This window comes from Phyllostomus hastatus, unplaced genomic scaffold (genome assembly GCF_019186645.2).
Source record: "Phyllostomus hastatus isolate PE091 unplaced genomic scaffold, TTU_PhHast_1.1 phas_scaffold_55, whole genome shotgun sequence".
In the NCBI taxonomy this organism is placed as follows: domain Eukaryota; kingdom Metazoa; phylum Chordata; class Mammalia; order Chiroptera; family Phyllostomidae; genus Phyllostomus; species Phyllostomus hastatus.
In genome coordinates this window covers 729,463-750,405 of record NW_025334035.1, presented here as the reverse complement: position 1 = coordinate 750,405, position 20,943 = coordinate 729,463, and the positions used below count along the sequence as shown (strand labels likewise).

The window sequence follows — 20,943 nt, the reverse complement described above, 5'->3', positions numbered from 1 at the left end:
TATCTTCGCTCCTTTAAGAACATCGTACCTTATTAATATAGCCTTTGGCCCTATTAACTTTTTGGATTATCTTGTTACCTTGAGTAGAGGCAAAAAATACTGAGATCTTTCACATGTTGTTTCCAACCTCTGTCCCCACATCCTGCATTTATATTCTTGGTTTTTGGACCCAAACTAAGGGGTTGTCTATGTTCCCATGAAACATTGCATTGTTCAGAGGTCTGTGATGGAAATAGGGCTATTTGCATCAGTCATGAAATCTCTGGGACAGTTCCATACTTCACGAAGGAGGAAAATAAGGAAAAGGAGCAGGCATTTGAAGGAAAAGAGGGATTACTTAGAAAAGAGGGCAGAAGACTCCTAGTGTTTCCTGATGAGGGATGTCTGTGAGTACGTGTATCAGCAGTAGGAAAGAAGCCATTGATGAGGGTGGATTTGAGCCCTGGGGAGAGGGGAAGTTGCTAGATGAGGGAAGCCTTACTATGGATGTGAGAGGGAATGGGGACAGGAGCAATGTGGGGGTAACACTGCAGGTCGGAAAGGAGAAAGGGAACACTTGCACTGCTGCTGTGCTTCCACCTGTTACTTAATCCAGGCAGCAGCCTGTTAGTTTGGTAATGTTTGCTCCATCTTTCAGAACAAGAAGCTAAGGCTTAAGGAGGTAAAGAAATATGTATAAAATCACATAGTCAGTTAGTGACAGAACAGAAGTCACAGCAAATCCCATGCTGTACCCAGTTCCCCAGATGACCCTAATATGTGTAGGGAGCAAGTCAGATTGTGGTTATAGGTCAGTGAAAACAGGGCTGTGACGTAGATAAATCATTAGCTCTCATGTGAGAAGAGTGTTTAAAAGGGAAAGCCCATCTAAAGCGGCAGGGTTACCCTAAGCCAGTTCTCTCTAATTCTAGCTTGTATTTGGCACTTTATAACCAGGTGAAATTTTTTGCATTGGTTGCTTTCTTCTGAAATTATTTTTCAGAATAATTTCTGAAAAAAATTATTCAGAAATAATTTTTTGAAAAGAAAATCTCAGAGGAGTGTACTCTCCTCTGAAAATTCGGGAGGGGAGTATACTCTCTGGAAAGGGAGACAAAATGATAAAATTGTATATATGTGTAGTAATGCTTATATACATACATTCCACAAACCACAGGAAGTTACCATTCTGAATTTATTATTTGAATGATATATATAGAATCTTCTAACAATAGCAACAATTATTGGTCTTAAAAATTATTAAAAATATATTTTTTCAAAATTTGGAACAGACCTTATTTTCTTGCATCTCTTTTTTGTAGGCCTTTGCCCAGTTTGATGCCGAAGGTGATGGTACAGTTGACGCTGAGAGCATGTTGGAAGCCCTCAAGAATTCCAGTGGAGCTAATCTCCAGGGGGAACTGAGCCACATCATCAGACAACTGCAAGCCTGTTCTCTTGTTCCAGGTAGGGCCCTCATCTGATTGCCAAATGCTAAAGAGCCCTCTCTTTGAGCCAAAATGAACTTTGCTGTACTACAGTTGTAATTAGGCAAGCTTGTGGGCACCCTGAAATAAAGGTGCTTCCGAAGGCACATGATCTGAATTAGTGTTCTGTGTGATCATCTGTTTTGTCCCCTGGTACAGTGATGGTTGAGCCGTTCTACCATTTTTATGAGCCTTTGTCATGAGATTACCTTTCTTAGTGGATCTCTCTATTTCACTCTCTCAAGAATCCTTTCCTGGTCCCTGTTGTGTGTTCTCTTAGCATCCTGCATTTCTTTTTTGCAACATATTAGCATTGTAATTAGCTACTTACTTATTTGTTAAATGTCTGTCTTGTCTGTTATACAGTGAGCCCCATGAGGGCAGGGACCTTTTCTTTTGCTTCTGCCATGTCCTCACATTTAGCACATTTTTTGGCACATGGTAGGCGGTTGGTGGGTTTTGGTTTTTTTTAGAAAACTTTCACTTTGAACTTTAAGTACGAATAAAAATAGCTTGAAATTAAGTGATACTTTCTCTACACTGTACATATAGAAACATTTTTGCCTTTGTTTTTGTATGGTTTCTTTTGGGTGCTCAGAAGTCAAAATCATCATAATAAAATTATATCTTTTTCCAGCGAGAAAACAAATTTGAAAGGAAAAATATACTTTGCACACCATCCTTTTAGTCTCAGTCTTATTTATTAGTCTCCTGCTTTGTGCACTCGGTGTCATTATACTAGGTGTACATGGGTGTCAAACTCATCTTCACTGGGGGCCACATCAGCCTCATGGTTGCCTTCAAAGGGCTGAATGTAGTTTTACAACTGTATAAATATGACTACTCCTTAACAGTTAAGGAAGAGCTCGGTGCTGCCTCTGGGTAGAAACAAGGTGCTGGACCGGATACAAAAAGATGGAGGGTAGGATTCAACCCGCAGACCTTGTGTTTGCCACCAGTGGTGTAGAGCCAAGCTGGGGCAGCAGTGCAGGCAGGTGTGATAGAGTCCTGTTGTAAATAGGATTGCCTTTGACCTCTCTGGTGTACTCGGGAGGATGTGTTATACCATGTTTATAAAATGTTATATTGGTAGCTTATATGTGTTACCTTTTTCCTACTCTCGTGGCAGTTAAAATTATGCTTTGTGTTATGGTTAGCTACCTTATATTTTGGCATTTACCTATTATTCCCACTTTTGCGTTATCAGCTTGTGGCAGCATCGGGAACTTTATTTGGACACCTCAAAAAGATGTTTTGGGAGGAGAGGAAAGTGGGGAGACCAGGGAATCCACCCACTGATAATTAATACTTAGTGCACTGTTGCTCTGGGTGACTCTGGGAAGAGGGGGAGACGAGGTTAGAAAAAGTTGGGGTCCAGATCCCAAGCCACTTACATAGCAGGATCATAATTTAGAACTTTCTACTCACAATGTTCCATCAGCACCCAAGTTGAAATTATTATTTTATGACAGTTTTAGGACAGACCTCAGTAAGCTGAGCTCACCTTTCTGATGGGATTTCAGTCTCATAGTCGGTCTTTCTATCCCAGACTGAAACTTTTTCTTGTTGTATCTCATTGTATTGGTGTTTAGTGTTTAAAAGAGAGACAGCACCTTTAATGAATTCATTGCTTGTTTCAACATATGAAAAAGTATTTTCCATGACAAGGATCAGTCTTTTTAAGACAGGTTCTGAGCGGATCAGTGTAACGTCAGCAGTGTGAGGTTTGGGCGTTACTGTGGGAGCCTGCTAATGGAAAATTGTACCAGGAGGGCAAGGGATGGCACAGACTTCTGTGTCTTGGGAAGTCAAGTCCAGTGTCTTCAGGGTTTGCGTAGGGCACATAATCAAAATGGGCTGCTTCAAGCGCAAAATTTCTTCTCGGCCTCATATTTAATCTTAAAAGTGAATGTGAGGTTTCATCAGGTCAATATAGCTGTTTATTTACACTTAAAACAATTTCTCCTACAGACTTCTGGAGTTTTGCTCTTGGGTGCTGCTTACATGGGTGTGTTCAGTATGTGAAAGTTCATCAAGTGATACAATTATAGTACATATGCTTTTTGTTAGGTACGTTACATTTCATTAGAAAGTAAAAAAAAAAAGAAAAAAATTCCCCCAAATCTACAACTGTAACTGAACTCCAGGGAGAGCTGCCATGTCCATCCTCTCTTCACGTAACCCTAACACTCTTCTGGGTCCTGGGTACCTCAGTTCAAGGCATATTATTGTAGGTTATGGGGGATCTTAAACAGATTTAAAATGGGCAGATGTAGTCTATTTTGTGTTTTTGTCAGATTACTTGGGTTAATGGCAGAAAAAGGGTGGCAAGGGGAGCCACTTAGACAATCTTGGCACGTGTGTGAACAGGAGATGGTGTGGTTAGAGCCCAGACAGTGGCCAGAGGGAAGGACGGAGGGCGCAGAGTCCAGAGGAGTCACAATGGAAAGGAAAAAACTGGAATGGTGGAAGGAGCACTTGGAGGCAGTGCAAGGGGATGTTCCCAGTCCCACCCCTTTTTTGTTGTCCTGGTGTGTCACCTGAGCCTCAGTTTCCTCAGTTGTACAACAAGGCTACCAGTACCTGAGGTGCCTTCCTCACCCCTCCCCAACCTTACTGGGAGGGCCAAACGAGATGATGTGTGTGGAAGTACCTGATAAACTATAAAATGCCATCGGAAATTGTGGTCAGGGTAGTGGTCTTATTATTATCATTGTCTTCTTTAGTTTAGTATAAAAGCTGTAATGCTTTTGCTCTCAAATATGATAAACTGGTCCTAGCCCGTATTCTATAAGCAAAACTTCTTTAAAAACTTCTGGTTAGAATTTAAATGCTTATAAAAAGTTTTTGTAGTTTGGATTGAACCAAGTAATTGTTGTTCTAAGTCTTCTAAAATTCTATTACACTCAAATGAAATTAATTTTATTTATTTTTTTTATAAAGAACACTTTCTTTTTTTTTTTTAAGATCTTATTTATTTATTTCTAGAGAGGGAAGGGAGGGAGATAGAGAGAGAGAAACATCAATGTGTGGTTGCTGGGGATTATGGCCTGCAACCCAGGCATGTACCCTGGCTGGGAATCGAACCTGCAACACTTTGGTTCGCAGCCCGTGCTCAATCCACTGAGCTACGCCAGCCAGGGCTAAATGAAATTAACTTTAAAATTGAGATTACTACTAGTTCATTTCTTAAAAAACTTGTTTAGATTATGAAACGATTAAAGCTGAAAATATCAATGAAGATTCTTAGTGGCTGCTTTTAATTCAGCCAATTCAGATAGGCCACCAGGAAGGGGATGTGGAAATTATTGTGGTGGGTTCCCAAAAATACCAAAAATGGATTTTGTCTGCTTAGGTTTCATAGACATATTTTCGGAGTCCAAGGAAGGCCGAGGTGTTCATGCATCCATGATACTGCGCTTTCTGCATCGCAATCGGCTCTCTAGCGTGGCCATCCCGTACCCCATGCTGGACCACTGCAACAACATGTGCACCATGAGGGCTTCTGTTCTGAAGGAGTCTCTGGATGAGCTGGTACAAAAAGAAAAGGGTACGTGTTTGTGAGGGGTTGTCTTGAAAATGCTCAATCACCATTTCTTTCAAAAGCAGTGTTTAGTGAGGGGATGAACCACTCCTCCCTGCCTTTCTTTTCTTAAAGTATAATAGTGACTGCTTGTCACATAAGAATGTGACCTGCCTCCTCACTCTTTTTTCCTTCTCCCTCCCCTCCCCACTGCTCCCTTTTCCTCCCCTCTCCTTCTTTCCTTCCTTCCTTCCTTCCTTCCTTCCTTCCTTTTTTCCTTCCTGTTTAACACACTGGTTCTCATCATTGAGGCAATTTCTCAGGTGTGACTTCAGGGAGGACTTTCCTCATTAATCTCTCTAATTAATGCCCCCAATCTGCACCATTTCCCATCTCTGGTCACTATCACCTTTGCAGGTGTAGTGGTCTAAATTGCATTTATTATCTGAAGTGGCAGCATTACTATTTACATATATTTTTGTCTGTCTTATTCATTTTGTTACCCTTAGCACCTGGAAGTATGCCTGCTGCATAACTGGTACTCTGTGAGTAGCTGTTGAATAAATGAGGAAAGCCACTAGAGACTCACTTAGCAATGGCAGCAGAAGTTGTGATGCGAATAGACAGGTCTGTGGAACTCAGTAGAGGCCAGTACATGTGGGAATGTAGTACCAGATGTAGTTAGTGTTGCAGATCAGATGGCAAAATGAATTAGTAACGTGTGGGGTGAGGACAACTGGTTAGCCATTGGGGAAGAAAATTAAACTAGATCCTTGACCCATTTTATTCACTAAAATAAATTTCAGATAGATTAAAAAATTCAACTAAAAAGAAAACTTTAGGAGTATTAGAAGTAAATAGTTCCACTTTATAAAAACTATAACATGGAAAAACCTTTCTAAGCAATATAGGAAACTCAGAAACTACAAAAGAAAAGATTAATAAATTAGACTATATGCAAATTTAAAGTTCTGTATAACAAAAAATATCATAAGCTGAGTGAAAAACAAATGACATTCTAGGGAACAAAAATACGACGTCTGGAAGGTATTCATCCATATAATATGAAAAATAGATTTATTAAAGAAGATACAAGATACAAGAAGCATTGTACATGAGACAGTGATGCTCAGACCCTTCAAAAGAGTCACCTTGGGACCTCACACAGTTCTTCCAGTCACTGTCCCATCAGCTGTCCCATCACATTTTCCTGAATCCCATTGATGGTCTGAAATCTCTTCCCTTTCAAAGGTAATTTTAGTTTTGGAAAAGCCAGAAGTTGCAGGGCACCAAATCTGGGCTACAGCGGGGCTAAGTCACCTGGGGGGTTTGATGTTTCACCAAAAAACTCTGCACAACACGTGATGCCTAAGCAGGTGCATTGTCATGATCAAGCTGCCAGTCACCAGTTGCACATAGCTGCAGCCTTGTGAATCATCTGAGTAGTTTCCATGGAGGAATGTTCAAGCTTAATGCAAAATTTGATGCAGATTTGTTGCTCTACTCGCTTAGTCATTTTGGATGCAATGGCCACACAGTACACATGCTCACTCAGTGTCATCTACTGCCCCCACTGACTAGTACAGTGAAGTTGTCATTTTTCATGCACGTGCATTCCAGTCCACTCTCCTTGGTTGCCAGGTTACATCGATGTTGTGCAAACCATTCTCATTATATTAACAATGGCTAGCCTTTTTCCGGATAGACCTTGTATATTTTGTAACATATTATGACAGACTCAATTTTTTTACTAACACTGACCTTGGGCAATTACTCGACTCTCTGTGCCTTAGTTTCCTCATCTCCAAAATGAATTAATACACAGAACATGTACAAAAAAATGCCCAGGTCACAGTTAACACTCAATAAATATTACCTATTATGTATGTATATATCCATTATATAATGTATGTAAAATATAGAAAATGATAAGGCTTGTGATCCAGTAGAAAATATGTAAGGGTAGGACCAGTTCATACTCAGAAAAACAAGTGGCTTAACAAGTTTCACTCATAATTAAAGAAATGTAAATTAAACTATAAAACACCATTTTCTTGGCATGGTTTTGCAAATATATCAGTGGTTTAAGTACTGTACTATAATGAGCTCATGGAGCAGTCCTTGGCCAATTTCTGCTTTATATGAGTTCTTCGGAAGGAGAGATTCGATAAACATTTTTTTTCCTCTAGGGCCAAGTGCCAAGCTTATTTCTGGTAGATATAGTTTTCTCAGAGTTCACCGTTTTATGGAATGTGTTACAAAAGAGGTTTAGTCAAAAGACCACAGCCCATGTCATCATCAGACTCCTCAGATTCTTCCTTAATTGCTTCTACTTTCTTTGGCAGTGATGGAGGGTCAGGACCTCCTGCTGGTATAGCACCAGCTGCTGGGGCAGGTCCAACCTGCAAATGAGGCTCCTGATGTTGTCAATGGCTAGAACCTTAGCAAACGAGCCTGGCCGGAAAGGTTCAACATTTACACTGGCTGCTTTAATAAAGGTGTTGATCTTATCCTCCGTCACTATCACCTCATCATGATGCAGGATGAGGGCCAAGGAGATGCAAGCAGGTTCTCAGAGGGAGGCTGTGGTATGACCAAGTGCTGGGTGAGTGCTGGGCAAATGGCAGGTGAGTGCTACCTGGCACGGTGCTAGTTGCTGGATGAAGTGAGGGCCTTACCACAACTTTGCGTTAGCTTCCTTGGGAGGACCAAGCACCTTACTGGCAGCTGGAGAAAGAGGATAGATATTTTAAATGACCCCCCTTTTCCCCCTTTATGAGAGAGATGCCACATGATAAAATCTGCTTTTCCTTGCAGAAAGCCCTGGAGACCTAACTAGAAGCCCAGAGATGGATAAACTCAAGTCAATAGCAAAGTGCTATGCTCATATAGAAACATCCTCCAACCCCGCAGACATTGACAAGATGACAAATGGAGAAACATCATCCTACTGGCAGTCAGATGGCAGTGCCCGCTCACACTGGATTCGGTGGGTGGTATGATACCAATTTTTGAGTGAAAGGCAAAGAAAATTACCTGCTTTCTTTCTCTTATCTCATCAATGTGTTAAAAAATTATTTTAAAAAATTTAGAATATTAATATTTTCTACTTAACTGCGTTTTATTTTTTGTATTGTGACTATCTGTGAAGGTGCTTTAAGAATCAAGTAAAAGGGCCCTGGCTGGTTTGGCTCAGTGGATTGAGTGCCAGGCTGCAAACCAAAGAGTTGCCAGTTCAATTCCCAGTCAGGGCACATGTCTGGGTTGCAGGCCAGGTCTCCAGTAGGGGGCACATGAGAGGCAACCACACATAGATGTTTCTCTCCTTCCCTTTCCCTCTGTTAATAAATAAGTAAAATCTTAAAAAAAAAAAAAAGAATCAAGTAAAAGGAATCATAAATTATCATGTATCTTGGTTTATGTAATCATAAACATGGATAATTTCTTTACTTGGTACTTTAAGGGAGAAAATAACATTTGACTAATATTTTATGATACTGATTTCAGGTCTTTTTCACTAGTGTCTCAGGCAAATTAATAGCACAAGAGACAAGTATTTTTCTTATAACATGTGATTTCACTTTTTAAGATCCTTGCTGTAATTTCACTTTTTAAGATCCTTGCTGTACATTTAAAAAAATCTGTATCAACTAAGTTGGCTAGTTTAGAAGAGGAAGAGGGAATGGGGTGGTTAGGAATCCTGGAGTGGAATTGGTGACAGTAAACCATGATATTTCTAGAAGTCCTGAAGCTGCTATCTAACTTTTCATCAATCCCTTCAGAGAACAGGCTAATTTTAGTTGGTAGAAATAGAAATAACTGTCATGTCTTCTCATAGAGGAGATAACCTTTAGCCACCTAATTTGCAGATGAGGAAATATATAGTTCTTTGGATGCAGTTTAGAATTCGCTTCTTACCAGGTAAAATAATTTTGCTAGAATGTTCATATTGAACTTTTCTATCTGTACTAATAGCTTTAAAAGGATTGTAAGATTAATCTTGAACAGAAATGAATCTTAGAGACTTGGGAAAGTCATAAGGACTATGAAACTGATAGCCAGCATTTGAAGTTAGTTGGTTTTAGGAAAATCAGTCTTTGGGAAATGTCAATTATAAGATCTTGGTGATGAGACTTATGGAACCTGCAAGTTCTTGACTGATATAAACATTTGTAGTTTCTGTTCTCCATTTTTTCCAGTTTAAAAATGAAGCCAGATGTTGTGCTTAGGCACCTGTCCATTGCAGTGGCTGCCGCTGACCAGAGCTACATGCCGCAGCAGGTGACAGTAGCAGTGGGGAGGAATGCCAGCGATCTCCAGGAAGTCCGTGATGTGCACATTCCCAGCAATGTCACCGGCTATGTGACACTGCTGGAAAATGCTAACATCACTCAGCTCTGTGAGTCAACCAAGAAGCGTCTTGCTGTTCTAACTAAGGGGATTGGGAGGGAGGAAGGAAGTAATCTTTTTAGCAGGAAGACTTCCAAAGTGGAGAAGCTGTTTTTCTTGGAGATTCGATTTGCTTCTCATGATGCACATGAAATTATTTTATCTGTTCAGTGTTTTTAAAAGTTATAGAAAAGGTGTAAAGTCCTTTTAAATTACAAATATGTTATTCTTGTTTTCTTACTGGAAAATTAGAAAAATATAAACAAAAATATTCAAAGTCCCACTACTCAGGGATATTGTCACTGTGAATTTGTTGGGGTGGATCCTTGCAGACCTTTTGTTATATTTGCGTATTTATGTGTGTAGGTGTGTGTATGCTTACACATACCTGCACACATTTTTTTAAAATAGAAAGTAGGGTTATGTATATATATTTACATCTATCTCTATATATCTTTTAACAAAAACAGTAATACTCTGTACATGCCCTTTTGTAATTTTTTAACGTGTTGTCATATATATTCATGCACACCTTTATTTAGTGTTGTAAGATTATGCTTTAATTTTAACCAGCGCTTTTATTCTTGGACATTCAGGTTGTTTCCATTTTTATGCTATTATAACCTTGCTTCACACATAGCATTTTGGAAATAATCACAATTCTGTGATTTCTTTCCAGGCTTATTTCATTCAGGGAACCGGAATGCTTCATGTTTTGTCTCATTTCTTCTAATGCTTTCCTGGGCCAAAAGAAGTGTTCTTTGCTCAAGGGAACTGAGGCCTAGGGAGGTAGAGTCTTTGCGTCTCTCCCCTAGGCAAAGAAGTAGTTAAGCTTGTTGAGTAGAAGCTTCCTGCCTTATACTGGGATGGTCTTTTCTCTTAGTTGTGTCCTTTTCAAAGGCTCACATTCTTCTCTCCAAGCCAAATAAGAAATTATGATTGCTCTTTAAAGTGAGCTGCACTTATGTCATCTATTTGGACTTGATTATTGAAAAGAAATTCTTACAATTGCTATGACCTAGCTACTGTTTTATAACTAAATCCAAATTTCAGAACTCTGTTAAAGATTCTATAAATATATTTACTATGTATTTAATCAGTATTTTTCAAGTGCTCTTTGTGTTAATTTTTAAGACTCATAAATTCCTAAGAAGCTTTGTGATATAAAAATTTACATTATTATATTACATGTATTACATAAATACATGCATTTATACATTATTCTTATTCCTTAGATTGGTCCGTGCTTTTTTGATAAGTTATATACTAGCTCCATTGCATACATTATTTATTTCTGGTATTAAGGTATATCTTCAGAATTTTCTTTTTGAAATGTGCATTACTATTTTGCTTTTTTTTTTTTTTTAGTTGGGAGCCTAGCTTTGCTGAGCTGAAGAAGTTAATCCAATACTGAATTTGTTGTTTGTGCTTGACAGATGTCCAGATTAACATAAAGCGTTGTCTTAGCGATGGATGCGACACTAGAATTCATGGTCTGAGGGCTGTTGGCTTTCAGAAAGTTAAGAAGTCTGGGGTCTCGGTCTCAGATGCTTCTGCAATATGGTACTGGTCTCTGCTGACATCTCTGGTGACGGCTTCCATGGAGACAAACCCTGCCTTTGTCCAGACAGTGCTGCGCAACACTCAGTAAGTCACGCTCTCCGCTTTCCACTCACACCAAGGCGTACTCATTCTTCTCTGAACCTTTAGGGATATCACTGAGCAGCCTTCGACCTTTGATCATGGAGAGTCAACCACTCAGTCCCAGGTGCCCTGTGGTTTCCTGTTTATGCCTTCAGCTCTATTCTTGTGAGGCAGTCGCGTATTCCATTCCTGTTTCTTATCCTTTGGGAAACAGTCACTCACATTTATATAGCACTCTGTATTGGATAAAGCACTTCCAGATGCTGTGTATTATCTACTGACTTATTCTGTGAAATGAGCCTGTAAAAATTGTCCCTATTTTATAGATGAGGATATTGTGACTTTCCCTGAGTACGTGACCAGGCAGTGATAGGTCAGTTGAATCTAGGTCTTTGGACTCCAGGGTCCAAAGTGGGCTCTTTTTCACTAATGAGTGAAATCTTTCCAGGGCTACAACTAATTTATTTTTAAATGTAGAGCACCCTTAAAAATTTTCTCCTAAAAAACTGCTAGGGCAAAAAGACCCAGTAGTAACATGCGAGGCAAAACAGCCAGCTTCAGAAACGGTGGGGTGTTGGTACTGTACGTGTAGAAAGAAACCTCACTAACGACTTAGCACTGTGACTGCTGTGGGGAACGGGGTGGTTTATGTTGTGGACCACGTTCTATTTGGTTATAAGGGATTAATCAAGACAGGCTCCTAATGATTCATTTTTTTCATCTAGTAGATTATTAAATTTATTTTTGCCTGGATTTGTCCTAATTTTACATTTTACACTTCTAGAAAGGCACTACAGCACATGCCTCCACTGTCCCTCTCACCGGGGTCCATGGACGGCTCAACTTTCCTGTCCCCCAATGTTCTGGAAGAAGTAGACAGCTTCCTCATAAGGATAACTAGGTAAAATCAAGGTCAATGAGATGGGGTTTGTGGGGAATAGAGGGCATGTATACTTATTAATTCTTTTTTTAAGTGTGTGTGTGTGTGTGTGTACAGTCTTTTAAAGAGCCCAGTAAAAATGGTTCATTTTTGGTTACTGAGGGGAAAGTGAAATAATAGTTTACCCATAAAACTTCATTATCTAGCAGTATCACCTGACCTTACCAGTTGGGGGTAAAGAGGGTAGAGTCCTCTGAGTCAGTCAGAACAGATGTCCCAAAGTCCAAAATACAAAATTTCTCAGTTCATGCATATCCCCAGCCCATGGCCTTCCTCAGAACCTGCTTACCTCTCCGCACAGACCTGACAAGCCTGACTGTCTGTAAAACTGGGAAGGAGCACCTTGATAGCAGGCTCGATTAGTGCAGGGACACTTAGCTCTGTCTCAGCCACCCCTCAGGGTGTTACTGTACTAGAGTGAAAACCAGGCCCTGGGCACCTAAATGGTTTTAAAAGTTTCACTGTAATATGTGTTAAAAAGGCAGAGAAGTGTGATGTGAAGTAGACCTAAAATATGTTTCCTTTTAAGGTTTCATTTATTTATTTTTAGAGAGACAGGAAGGGAGGGAGAAAGAGAGGGCAAGAGACATCAATGTGAGAGAGAAACAATTGGTTGCCTCTCATGCGCCTGACCAGTGACCGAACCTACAACCCAGGCATGTGCCCTGATCAGGAATTGAACTAGTGACTTTTCACTTTGTGGGAATGTCCACCCAACTGAGCCACACTGGTCAGGGCTAAAATAAGTTTTCAGTGCTTGAAGGAGTAAATTCTTAACTCTCTGGCCAAGCCAAATCATTACCCAGCTTTCTTAATAGCAGAAGCTTATTGCAGCTGCTTATTTTTGGTTTGTAAAGTTTGACTTGTTAAAATTGATATTAGTGTTATTTAATACTTATAGATTAAGGTTACAGAAATGAAGATTTAATTACCTGATACTCTGGGTTGATTTAGTCTTTCCTTAGTTTATCTTAAGGATTTTGAAAAAGTATTTCTGGTAAACATCAAAAGCACTTGGCAGGCCAACTTGACTTAGCGTCATCAATTACATGGGGTTTGAGCTACCTGGATTTTTCATGTTGTTAAGAAATGAAGTTTTGCTCTTTGGTTATAGCTGCTGTTCTACTCCAGAAGTGGAGCTGACTCTTCTGGCTTTTGCACTAGCAAGAGGAAGTGTTGCTAAAGTGCTGAGCTCTCTGTGTACCGTGGCAGACCACCTGGACACACACTATGATGCCTCGTCCCTCATCTCGTCCATGGCATCAGTCAGGCAGAACCTACTCCTTAAATATGGTAAATGACCTAGGCATGATGGATAAGTCAGCAAACCATTGTCTGTGTGGGACTTTCTGGCATCATCTTATCTTTTTGGCTAGACTGTGGACTGGGTTGTTGGAGTTGCACCATAATTCCTGAATAAGCATATCCTCTTTCACTGGGGTTGGTAGGGAGCAGGAGGATGGAAGTTGGTTCATTTATGGCAGCATCAAGGGAAGAGGACATGAAGGTCTACTAGGCTGTACTTCCAGGACTTTCTGGCTTAATCGTTTTGGCTTGGTGGCCATTTGGTCACAGCCATCTTTGGTGAAGTACAGGAGTGTCTCATTGTGTAGGCCAAGAGGGTTGGGAAGGCAGAGTACCTCTCATCTTGGGGAGAGAGGGAGCTAGCTCTGACACAGTGCAAAGGATCCTTGTCTTCAAATGCATCCCTGTGATAGCCGGTTGGAGGACGTATATAAATGTATATATATGACTGCCACCGCTTTCCCCTCCTGGGTAGTTCATCTTAGCACTTTTCTGTTTGCCCAGGATGGGGCCTCCTAATGCTTCTCAACACGGGATCCCATATAGCTACTTCCATATGATCACAGTTGGCACGTGAGAAACAGCTTATTGGCCATTCAGCCTCTAGGGCTAAAGTCTCTGTCCACAAAGTATAGTATTGGATCCCAGCCTCTTCCTCAGTAGAAGCATTGCTCTGATATTTCTGCCATCATATTTGTACCTTTGCCTTAATATCAGTTCATTTATTTTATGTTCAAATTTTGAAGTCAGATGATTGGTGTCTTGTAAATTAAGTTTCCCCCCTAAATTTGGAAAGGTCATTTTTTGAAGAGGTAGGAGGCCCCTTGCATGTATAGCTGGATGAGAGTGATATGTAGTGTCTGGAAAATACTCTCCAGAAAAGTTTTCAATTCAGATAAGCGTTTATTTGGACAGGGAGCACAGGATAGGGAGGATTACTCGGGGGGCATGCTCGTTAATGGTAATATTCTAGTTCTGGGTTGGATTAGACGCTGGTGGGTATTCATTATATTATTAAAACAAAGGAAAAAGAAAAGTTTTCTGATCATTATAGCAAAAGTTGGTTTTTGTAATTCTTAAAATTTCAAAATCTTCTGGAGGTGTATTAAAGAAACAAGACCCAACCTCCTAAAACATTACTTATATGTTTAACTGTAATTACAGTTAAAACTAACTATTGGCTCCAAAAGGTATTTTGGGAATGTTTCCCACCTCCATACACATCGCATCTATGGTATTAATCTCTTTCTCACATTGTACTTGGTTTCTGATGAGCAGTTATTCTAGAGACCTCTTTTAGAAATCACTTAGGGAGATAAGCTGTACGTTGTCTTTCCAGAAAGCACAAAAGATGGTGTCAACTTAAACAGAGAAGTAATATAACTTGTAAATGGGTAACTTTTTAGTCAGCAATCTGGATGGCCAGAGGCATATCATTCCCCCTGATGTGCACACTAGCTCTCACTTCTTTTGTAGTGCCAGCTTAACACACTCTCTCCCTTTTGTCTGATCAGGTAAGCCTCTCCAGTTGACCCTGCAGGCTTGTGATGTCAAAGGAAAAGAAGAGAAGTCGGGGCCTGAAAACCTCCTTGTTGAACCGTGGACAAGGGACGGTGAGTGGTGGGTCTGTCTGTGTCGAGTGCATGAAATGGGCCACAGCGGGCTCGCTAGACAGCTGTGTGAAAGCTCGCCCTGGTCCGACATGTCCAGGATGTACAGGTGTCACTTCAGGTTTTCCCATAGTTGGCAGGGATCCCTGGACCATTTGTGTGGTTCTTTATTATTGGGTTGTAATCCGCTAGGTGTCAATCACCTGTAACAAAGATACTTGAGAAACTTCAGTTTTGAAAAGCAAGGATTCTTCTTCTTGCAATATAAAAAATCACCTTTTTAAAGTTCAGATTGTCTTTCTATTACGGTATCTCTAAGTATTAAGAAACTCAGTGGATCAGTGCACTCTAGAGCTGAAAATACAATTTAAGAAAAGGGTATTTTTCAATATGTCCAGTCTGGCACTTGAAGTATATGGAAGGAAGCCTCACTCCTTCCCTATTGTCAACTTGATAATTACAGATATACTTTTCAGCGTCAGTTGTTGTAAGTTGTTTTCTTCATCCAAGGGAGCATTTGTGAGTCTCTTCCTCATCCATCTTGTTGGCCAGCCAGTTAGTCGCCTGTGTATGTCCCCTTTTTATTCCCTGTTCTTCTTTGAATGTTGCCAATTCAGTAAAGAAGGTGGACTGTTCCAATAATTATCAAACACTGAAAAGAACTTATTGCTGTGACTTGGTTTCCCCTTGGCTCTCCTCACAGCTATGCAGAGCGCTTGCTCTCTCAGTGGTCCCTCTTCTGTGTCCTTTCCCGTATCCATTCTTAGAACCAGTGAAGACCTCTAAGGAGGAAACGTGCTTTTTCCCATTGCACCTCCTCTACTTGGTAGTCTTAAGCAGTAGACTCTTGCAGTAGACTGTCATCTTGAAGTCCTTCCTCAGCAGCTCAGCCTCTGCTAATGTATTTTCTTCACTGCACCCATTTCCTGCCACGCTGAAGGCTACCGCAGGCTGCTCAGTCACTTGCACCCAGAGTAGGGTTGGGAGGAGTCAGTGGCAGCCCTTTGCCCTTTGCCCTTTTCCCTTTGCCAGGAAAGGCAAGACCACTCTGCCAAAGGCTCTCTGCACTTCCCCTTTACTCTCAGAAGAACTAGGATTTTTGTCTCTGGAGCACGCAAGGCAGAATCTTCCCGAAAACAATATGTGAAATTTTTTATACTGTCTTCACCATCCACTAAAAGTCCTCTCTTGTTTTATTTTATCTTTTCTTTTTTTACTTTTATAACCATTTCAAACCATGTCTCCACCTATCTTTTTTTAAAGGATTTTATTTTTTTAGAGCTGTTTCAAGTGTACAACAAAACTGGAGGAAGATACAGATGTTTCCCATATACCATCTGCCCCACATCAATGTGCGGTTGCTGGGGGCCGTGCCCTGACTGGGAATAGAGCCTGCGACACTTTGGTTTGCAGCCCGAGCTCAATCCACTGAGCTACACCAGCCAGGTTTTTTTTTTTTTTTTTTTTTTAACCAAGGGTGAACATCTTTTGACACATCATAATTACCCAAAGTCCATAGGGTTCACTCTTAGTGTTGTATATATTCTGCGGGCTTGAACAAATTTATAATGATGTGTACCCATCACTATAATATTATACAGAATATTTTCATTATCTTAAAAATCACTGTATGGGTTTTAACACTATTTTGAGTCTTAAAGGACTATGCCTGATCTGATTTGAATGTTGTGTTATTCTCCCTATGTCTTATCTGCCTACCTCTCCTCACTCTCCTCCAGGGATGCATAGATTTTATGAACTAGTAGTAGTATGTGGGGTTTTTATTTTTGTTGTGTGTGCGAGTATGGAGGAGGAGACTGCGTTTCTCCTGGCCACTCCCTCCACAGCCATCACTCTCTGTATCTTGTAACTCAGAGTAGGTTTTGGTCTTTCTTGCTCTACTGCAGAAACAGCCTGAGGACAAAGGAGGGACAGGGGAAAGTCCTCACAGACAGATCTGTTGGGTTTTGAGGAGTGATTTCTTTCTTCCCCTTCTAGGGGAGGAGTGCTTTTCACTGGTAAGTTCTCCAGCTGTGGGAAGTATCAGTCCCAGACATGTGCCGCTCGCTGCCCAGAGCGTCAGAGAACCGGCATGGACAGTCAGAGGGCTGACTTTCCTGTGGGCCAAGGCCACTGGTCTGGTGCTTTCAAGGAGTACAAGGTGCTGCCAGTATAACTGAAGGGACAGATTTATTAAATTCTTTAAATCTATGATTGTTTTTTTTTCCTGACATTTTAAGAGAATCAATTGGGCACAGGGGCACAGTGTCAAAACAAATGTAGCTTTACAATATCATAACTAGACACATGAGCTGGTTTTTTACCAAGAAAAGGAAGGTCAAAGGTTTTATTTACTTAGTATTTAAGCTTTATTTATTTATTTATTTATTTTGGCCTTCCAAGTGCTTAAATGTGCGTTTGGTGGCAATGTTATTTAAAAAGAGTCTGATTCTTTTGACTTAAAGTTTATATTGTTTTGGCTACTTTGAGACTAATTAAAAGTGCTAATTAGTTAATTTCTAGGTAGTATCTCAGCCTTTACAGCAGATTTGATTAGAGGCATCCAGACTCCTGAGAAAGTGACAATTTAATAATTGATGTAGTTTTCAGTATTACTGTTGAGTGGAATTTGTGTGACTTTTATGGCTATATGTTTTATTAAAATTGCAGAATTACTATCTGATAGAACTAGATTATATAATAGCTTATCTCTGAATTATAAACATTCCTTTGGATTAAATTTTCTTGGTGTTGGTAACAAATTTTGCATATTATTTCGTGGACATTCAACTTTACGAGTGTTTCTTTATTGAACTCAGTATAATGAAATAAGAAGCATGAAACTGGTTTTAGTCTTTTTACCTTGATAAAGCAGAATGGTTGAGAGCAATTCATGGTCCTAGAAAGAACGGTTGGTTAGTGCTGACTTCAGCAAATCTGCGAGTTCTACCATCTCAAAGAGAAAAGCAGCTTTGGGTCTAGCAGCAGACATTTTGTGAATAATTAAAGGGTAATTAGCAATAAAAAAGGTAAACTGTGATTTCATACAAATATATAAAGTGAACATGTCAGACTTTTTATTTATGTCATTAATTAGTGAGGAAATTTGTAAGATGTTACACAGTTCAAAGGAGAATTCATAAAATACACACAGACCAATAAGAATGCTGCAGGAATTTACACACCCATCCAGAACTGGTCAGCATTCATAAAGAATAACCGGCTGCATTTCCATAGAACACAAGTTTTATTTCTGTGGACAAGAATCATTTGCACTACTGTCATTAGTCTACAGAGTGAACTACTCTGTAAACTCTGGGCCATTTACAACGGCCCAGAAACAACGAAAGGTAGAGATAACCCAAAGTGGGTGCTGCACAGAACACCCAGCAATCTTTTCGTTTCTAAGTCTTTCACGATCTTTCCTAACAAAGTGTTCTAAAAGCTGTCTAATCCCTCTTTCGGCTGCTAAGCCTGCTTGCCTTTGTCAGCTGGGTCCAACATCAGTCATGGTTTTAGGAATGGCACCAAAAGATGATTGACTGTCCAGTCTTTTGTCTCTGAATTAAAGTTTTTGTAAGCTTTTTTGTTTCTATATGGGTACCTCAGAGTGTTGAAATGACTGTGCCTTGAGGAAGTTGTACCTGGCCCGTGGTCTATTACCTAGGGGCTTGTCAGTGGGGATGCATCTGTCCAGAGGAGAAGTCTTTTTCTAATTTCTATGAAATTACCAGATGAACTAGTTATTGCCTGTCTCAAAGGATATGGTTTGTTTTGTTGATCTTTGTTCTTAGGGTTAAAACAAATGAGTTAGTCATTGTAACTTAGTTTTTCCGTTTTGCAGGTTTTCTCACAGAGACTGGAAAAACCAGAGCGAGTACTATTTTTTCTACAGCGACCGAATCTGCCTTCCAAGTTACACAGATCAGAATTATGGTAACTCTCACACTACCTTCAAGCAAGGTCACTACTGTTTTGAAAAATAGGGTTATAGTTTAGAGGTGTGTGTCACTGGTTTTTCACTGCACATTTAATGATTTTTCTGTGTCAGGGCTGTAGCAGAGGGCAGGGACACAGAGGTGAATAGATTGTTAAGTCTGTGAGTGGTGTGAACATGAGGATTGAGAAAGGTAAGGAATCATTTCTTCGGATGCAGCTTTCTAACTTTTCCTGTACTTAATGTATTTGATTTCTTCTGTTCTTTCATTTGGGGCATGTTTCTTTGTCTCCCCATTTTGGCTGCCTTTCTGTATTTCTGTCTGTATATTAGGCAGATCTGCTATGTCTGCCAATCTTGGTAGGGTGACCTATGTAGTAGGTGTCCTGTGGGGCTTAGTGGTGTAGGCTGCGTGATCACCTGAGCTAGGTGCTCCCTGAAGGCCCCTTGTGTGGGCTATGTGAGCCCTCCTGTTTTAGTTGAGTCTTGATTGCTGTTGGCCCATCTGTGGGTGGGATTGACCCCAGGCTGGCCAGCTGTGAGGACTGACCCGACCGTAGTGTACAAGCTGTGCAGGGGTTGATACCATGAAGTGTAATTTATCCCAGCAGGGTCTGGTGTCTGCTGTGTGGGTCATGCTCTGCTGTAGTCTGAAGCCTGCCACTGTGAGGCCTCTTGGGAGGTACTCAGGTACAGGTCAATGCCAAGTGCTGTCTATGACTCGCCCTGAGCTACCTGTTAGGAGCTACAAAGAGATCTATGGTTGGTGGCTGCCTCTGCTGGGCCTGAGTGCATATGATGGGGCCCAAGCCACATATGGAAGCCAGCTTCCACCAGTAGTGAGCCTGGGGCAGGTCAGCAAAAGGCCCAAGGTACTCCAACATTTAGCTTCCACCTGCTGACTACCTGTTGGGCTCAGCGACTGAAAGAGCCTCCAGCGTAAGCGAGTTCTGTAAGTCAGGTTCAAGTCTCCAGGTAGAGGCAAGTGAGGTTGACCTAGCTAATACAGATTCAAACTTGGCACCGGCACTGGGTCTGCAGCCACTCAGCAAAAGTCTCAGAGTGCCTCAAAGGCAGCTGCTACCTGTCTGGGGCTGTGGACCTTTGTGGTAAGGCAGAGTCTCAGGGAGCCATCAGGGTGAGACCAGTAGAGTTTATCAGGCTAAACAGATTAAGATTTGGCCTTCTGGAGGGAGAACTCTATATAGGAACAGTGGCACCAGGTCAGGGCGCGTGGAGAAAAAAATGGCCCTTGCCCTAGAGCCACACTGCGCAGTCTCTCCCTGTGCGTGTCTGACACCCTCTGAACAACTACAGTGGTCCCAGACTGCCTGCAGCTAGCTAATTCCTAAGCAGGGCAGGGAGTTTGGTAGGGTTGGGGCCATAGGGAGTTGGGAGGTTGGAGCTAGTGGATCTTCCATGGGGTGGGGGGGTGGACATGGGTGGTGAACGGATCTCTCCCCAGAGCCATGCAACTCAGTCTCTCCCTGTGCATCTCTGACACCCCCTGAGTCTTCCTGGACCTCCTGAAGGGCCTTCCAAGAAAGACTACAATAGACCCAGGCTGCCGAAAGCTAGCTGATTCCTTGGCAGGGTCAGACCAGTGGATCTCCCCAGGTTGACACCCTATGGAGGGGATTGCTTGACCCAGGAAAGATGGTGTCTGTGGGTAGAATGGGAGAAGGACTCAGCACAGGGACAATTGTGGTTGCCACTCTAGCCCTCTTCCCAAGGCCACACAACTCAGTCTCTCCCTGAGTGACTCCAGTTTGCTCTGAGCTGTTGTCCTTTCACTGGAGCCCAGGGAGAGTGCCCAAGAATGAGATTTTGTGCATTGGCTCTGTAAGGGGGTACCTGGGTTTCTAGGCAGACTCCTGTCTCCCCTGATGGACAGACTCCCCGCTGATTTTAATAGCTAGATGTTGTTATGTGGGCGCCTCCTCCCAGCTCTGGTGCTGTGGGCTAGAGAGCCCAGTGTGGGGTAGAGATCCTTGCTCCTCAGAGGGGGATCTTTGCAGCTGAGATGTCCCTCTGGATTCTCAGACACCATGTGTAGGTGTGGGGCCAGTCCTTTTTGACTCTCTGCCCTTCCTACCAGTCTCAGTGTGGCTTCTTCTGTAAATGCATAG

At 41.3% G+C, this 20,943-nt stretch overlaps 1 protein-coding gene across 2 annotated transcripts in view; it reads left to right on the top strand.

Moving 5' to 3' along the window:
• The window catches only part of ZZEF1 (zinc finger ZZ-type and EF-hand domain containing 1), a 112,026-nt gene that overhangs the window by 13,827 nt on the left and 77,256 nt on the right, over positions 1 to 20,943 (top strand). For both annotated transcript variants that reach the window (XM_045824406.1, XM_045824405.1), the window contains exons 2-10: positions 1,302 to 1,446; positions 4,822 to 5,016; positions 7,807 to 7,978; positions 9,189 to 9,388; positions 10,815 to 11,025; positions 11,807 to 11,923; positions 13,077 to 13,255; positions 14,782 to 14,880; positions 18,722 to 18,813. In XM_045824406.1, coding sequence (XP_045680362.1) covers positions 1,302 to 1,446; positions 4,822 to 5,016; positions 7,807 to 7,978; positions 9,189 to 9,388; positions 10,815 to 11,025; positions 11,807 to 11,923; positions 13,077 to 13,255; positions 14,782 to 14,880; positions 18,722 to 18,813 — 1,410 coding nt within the window. The remainder of the gene's footprint in view (positions 1 to 1,301; positions 1,447 to 4,821; positions 5,017 to 7,806; positions 7,979 to 9,188; positions 9,389 to 10,814; positions 11,026 to 11,806; positions 11,924 to 13,076; positions 13,256 to 14,781; positions 14,881 to 18,721; positions 18,814 to 20,943) is intronic.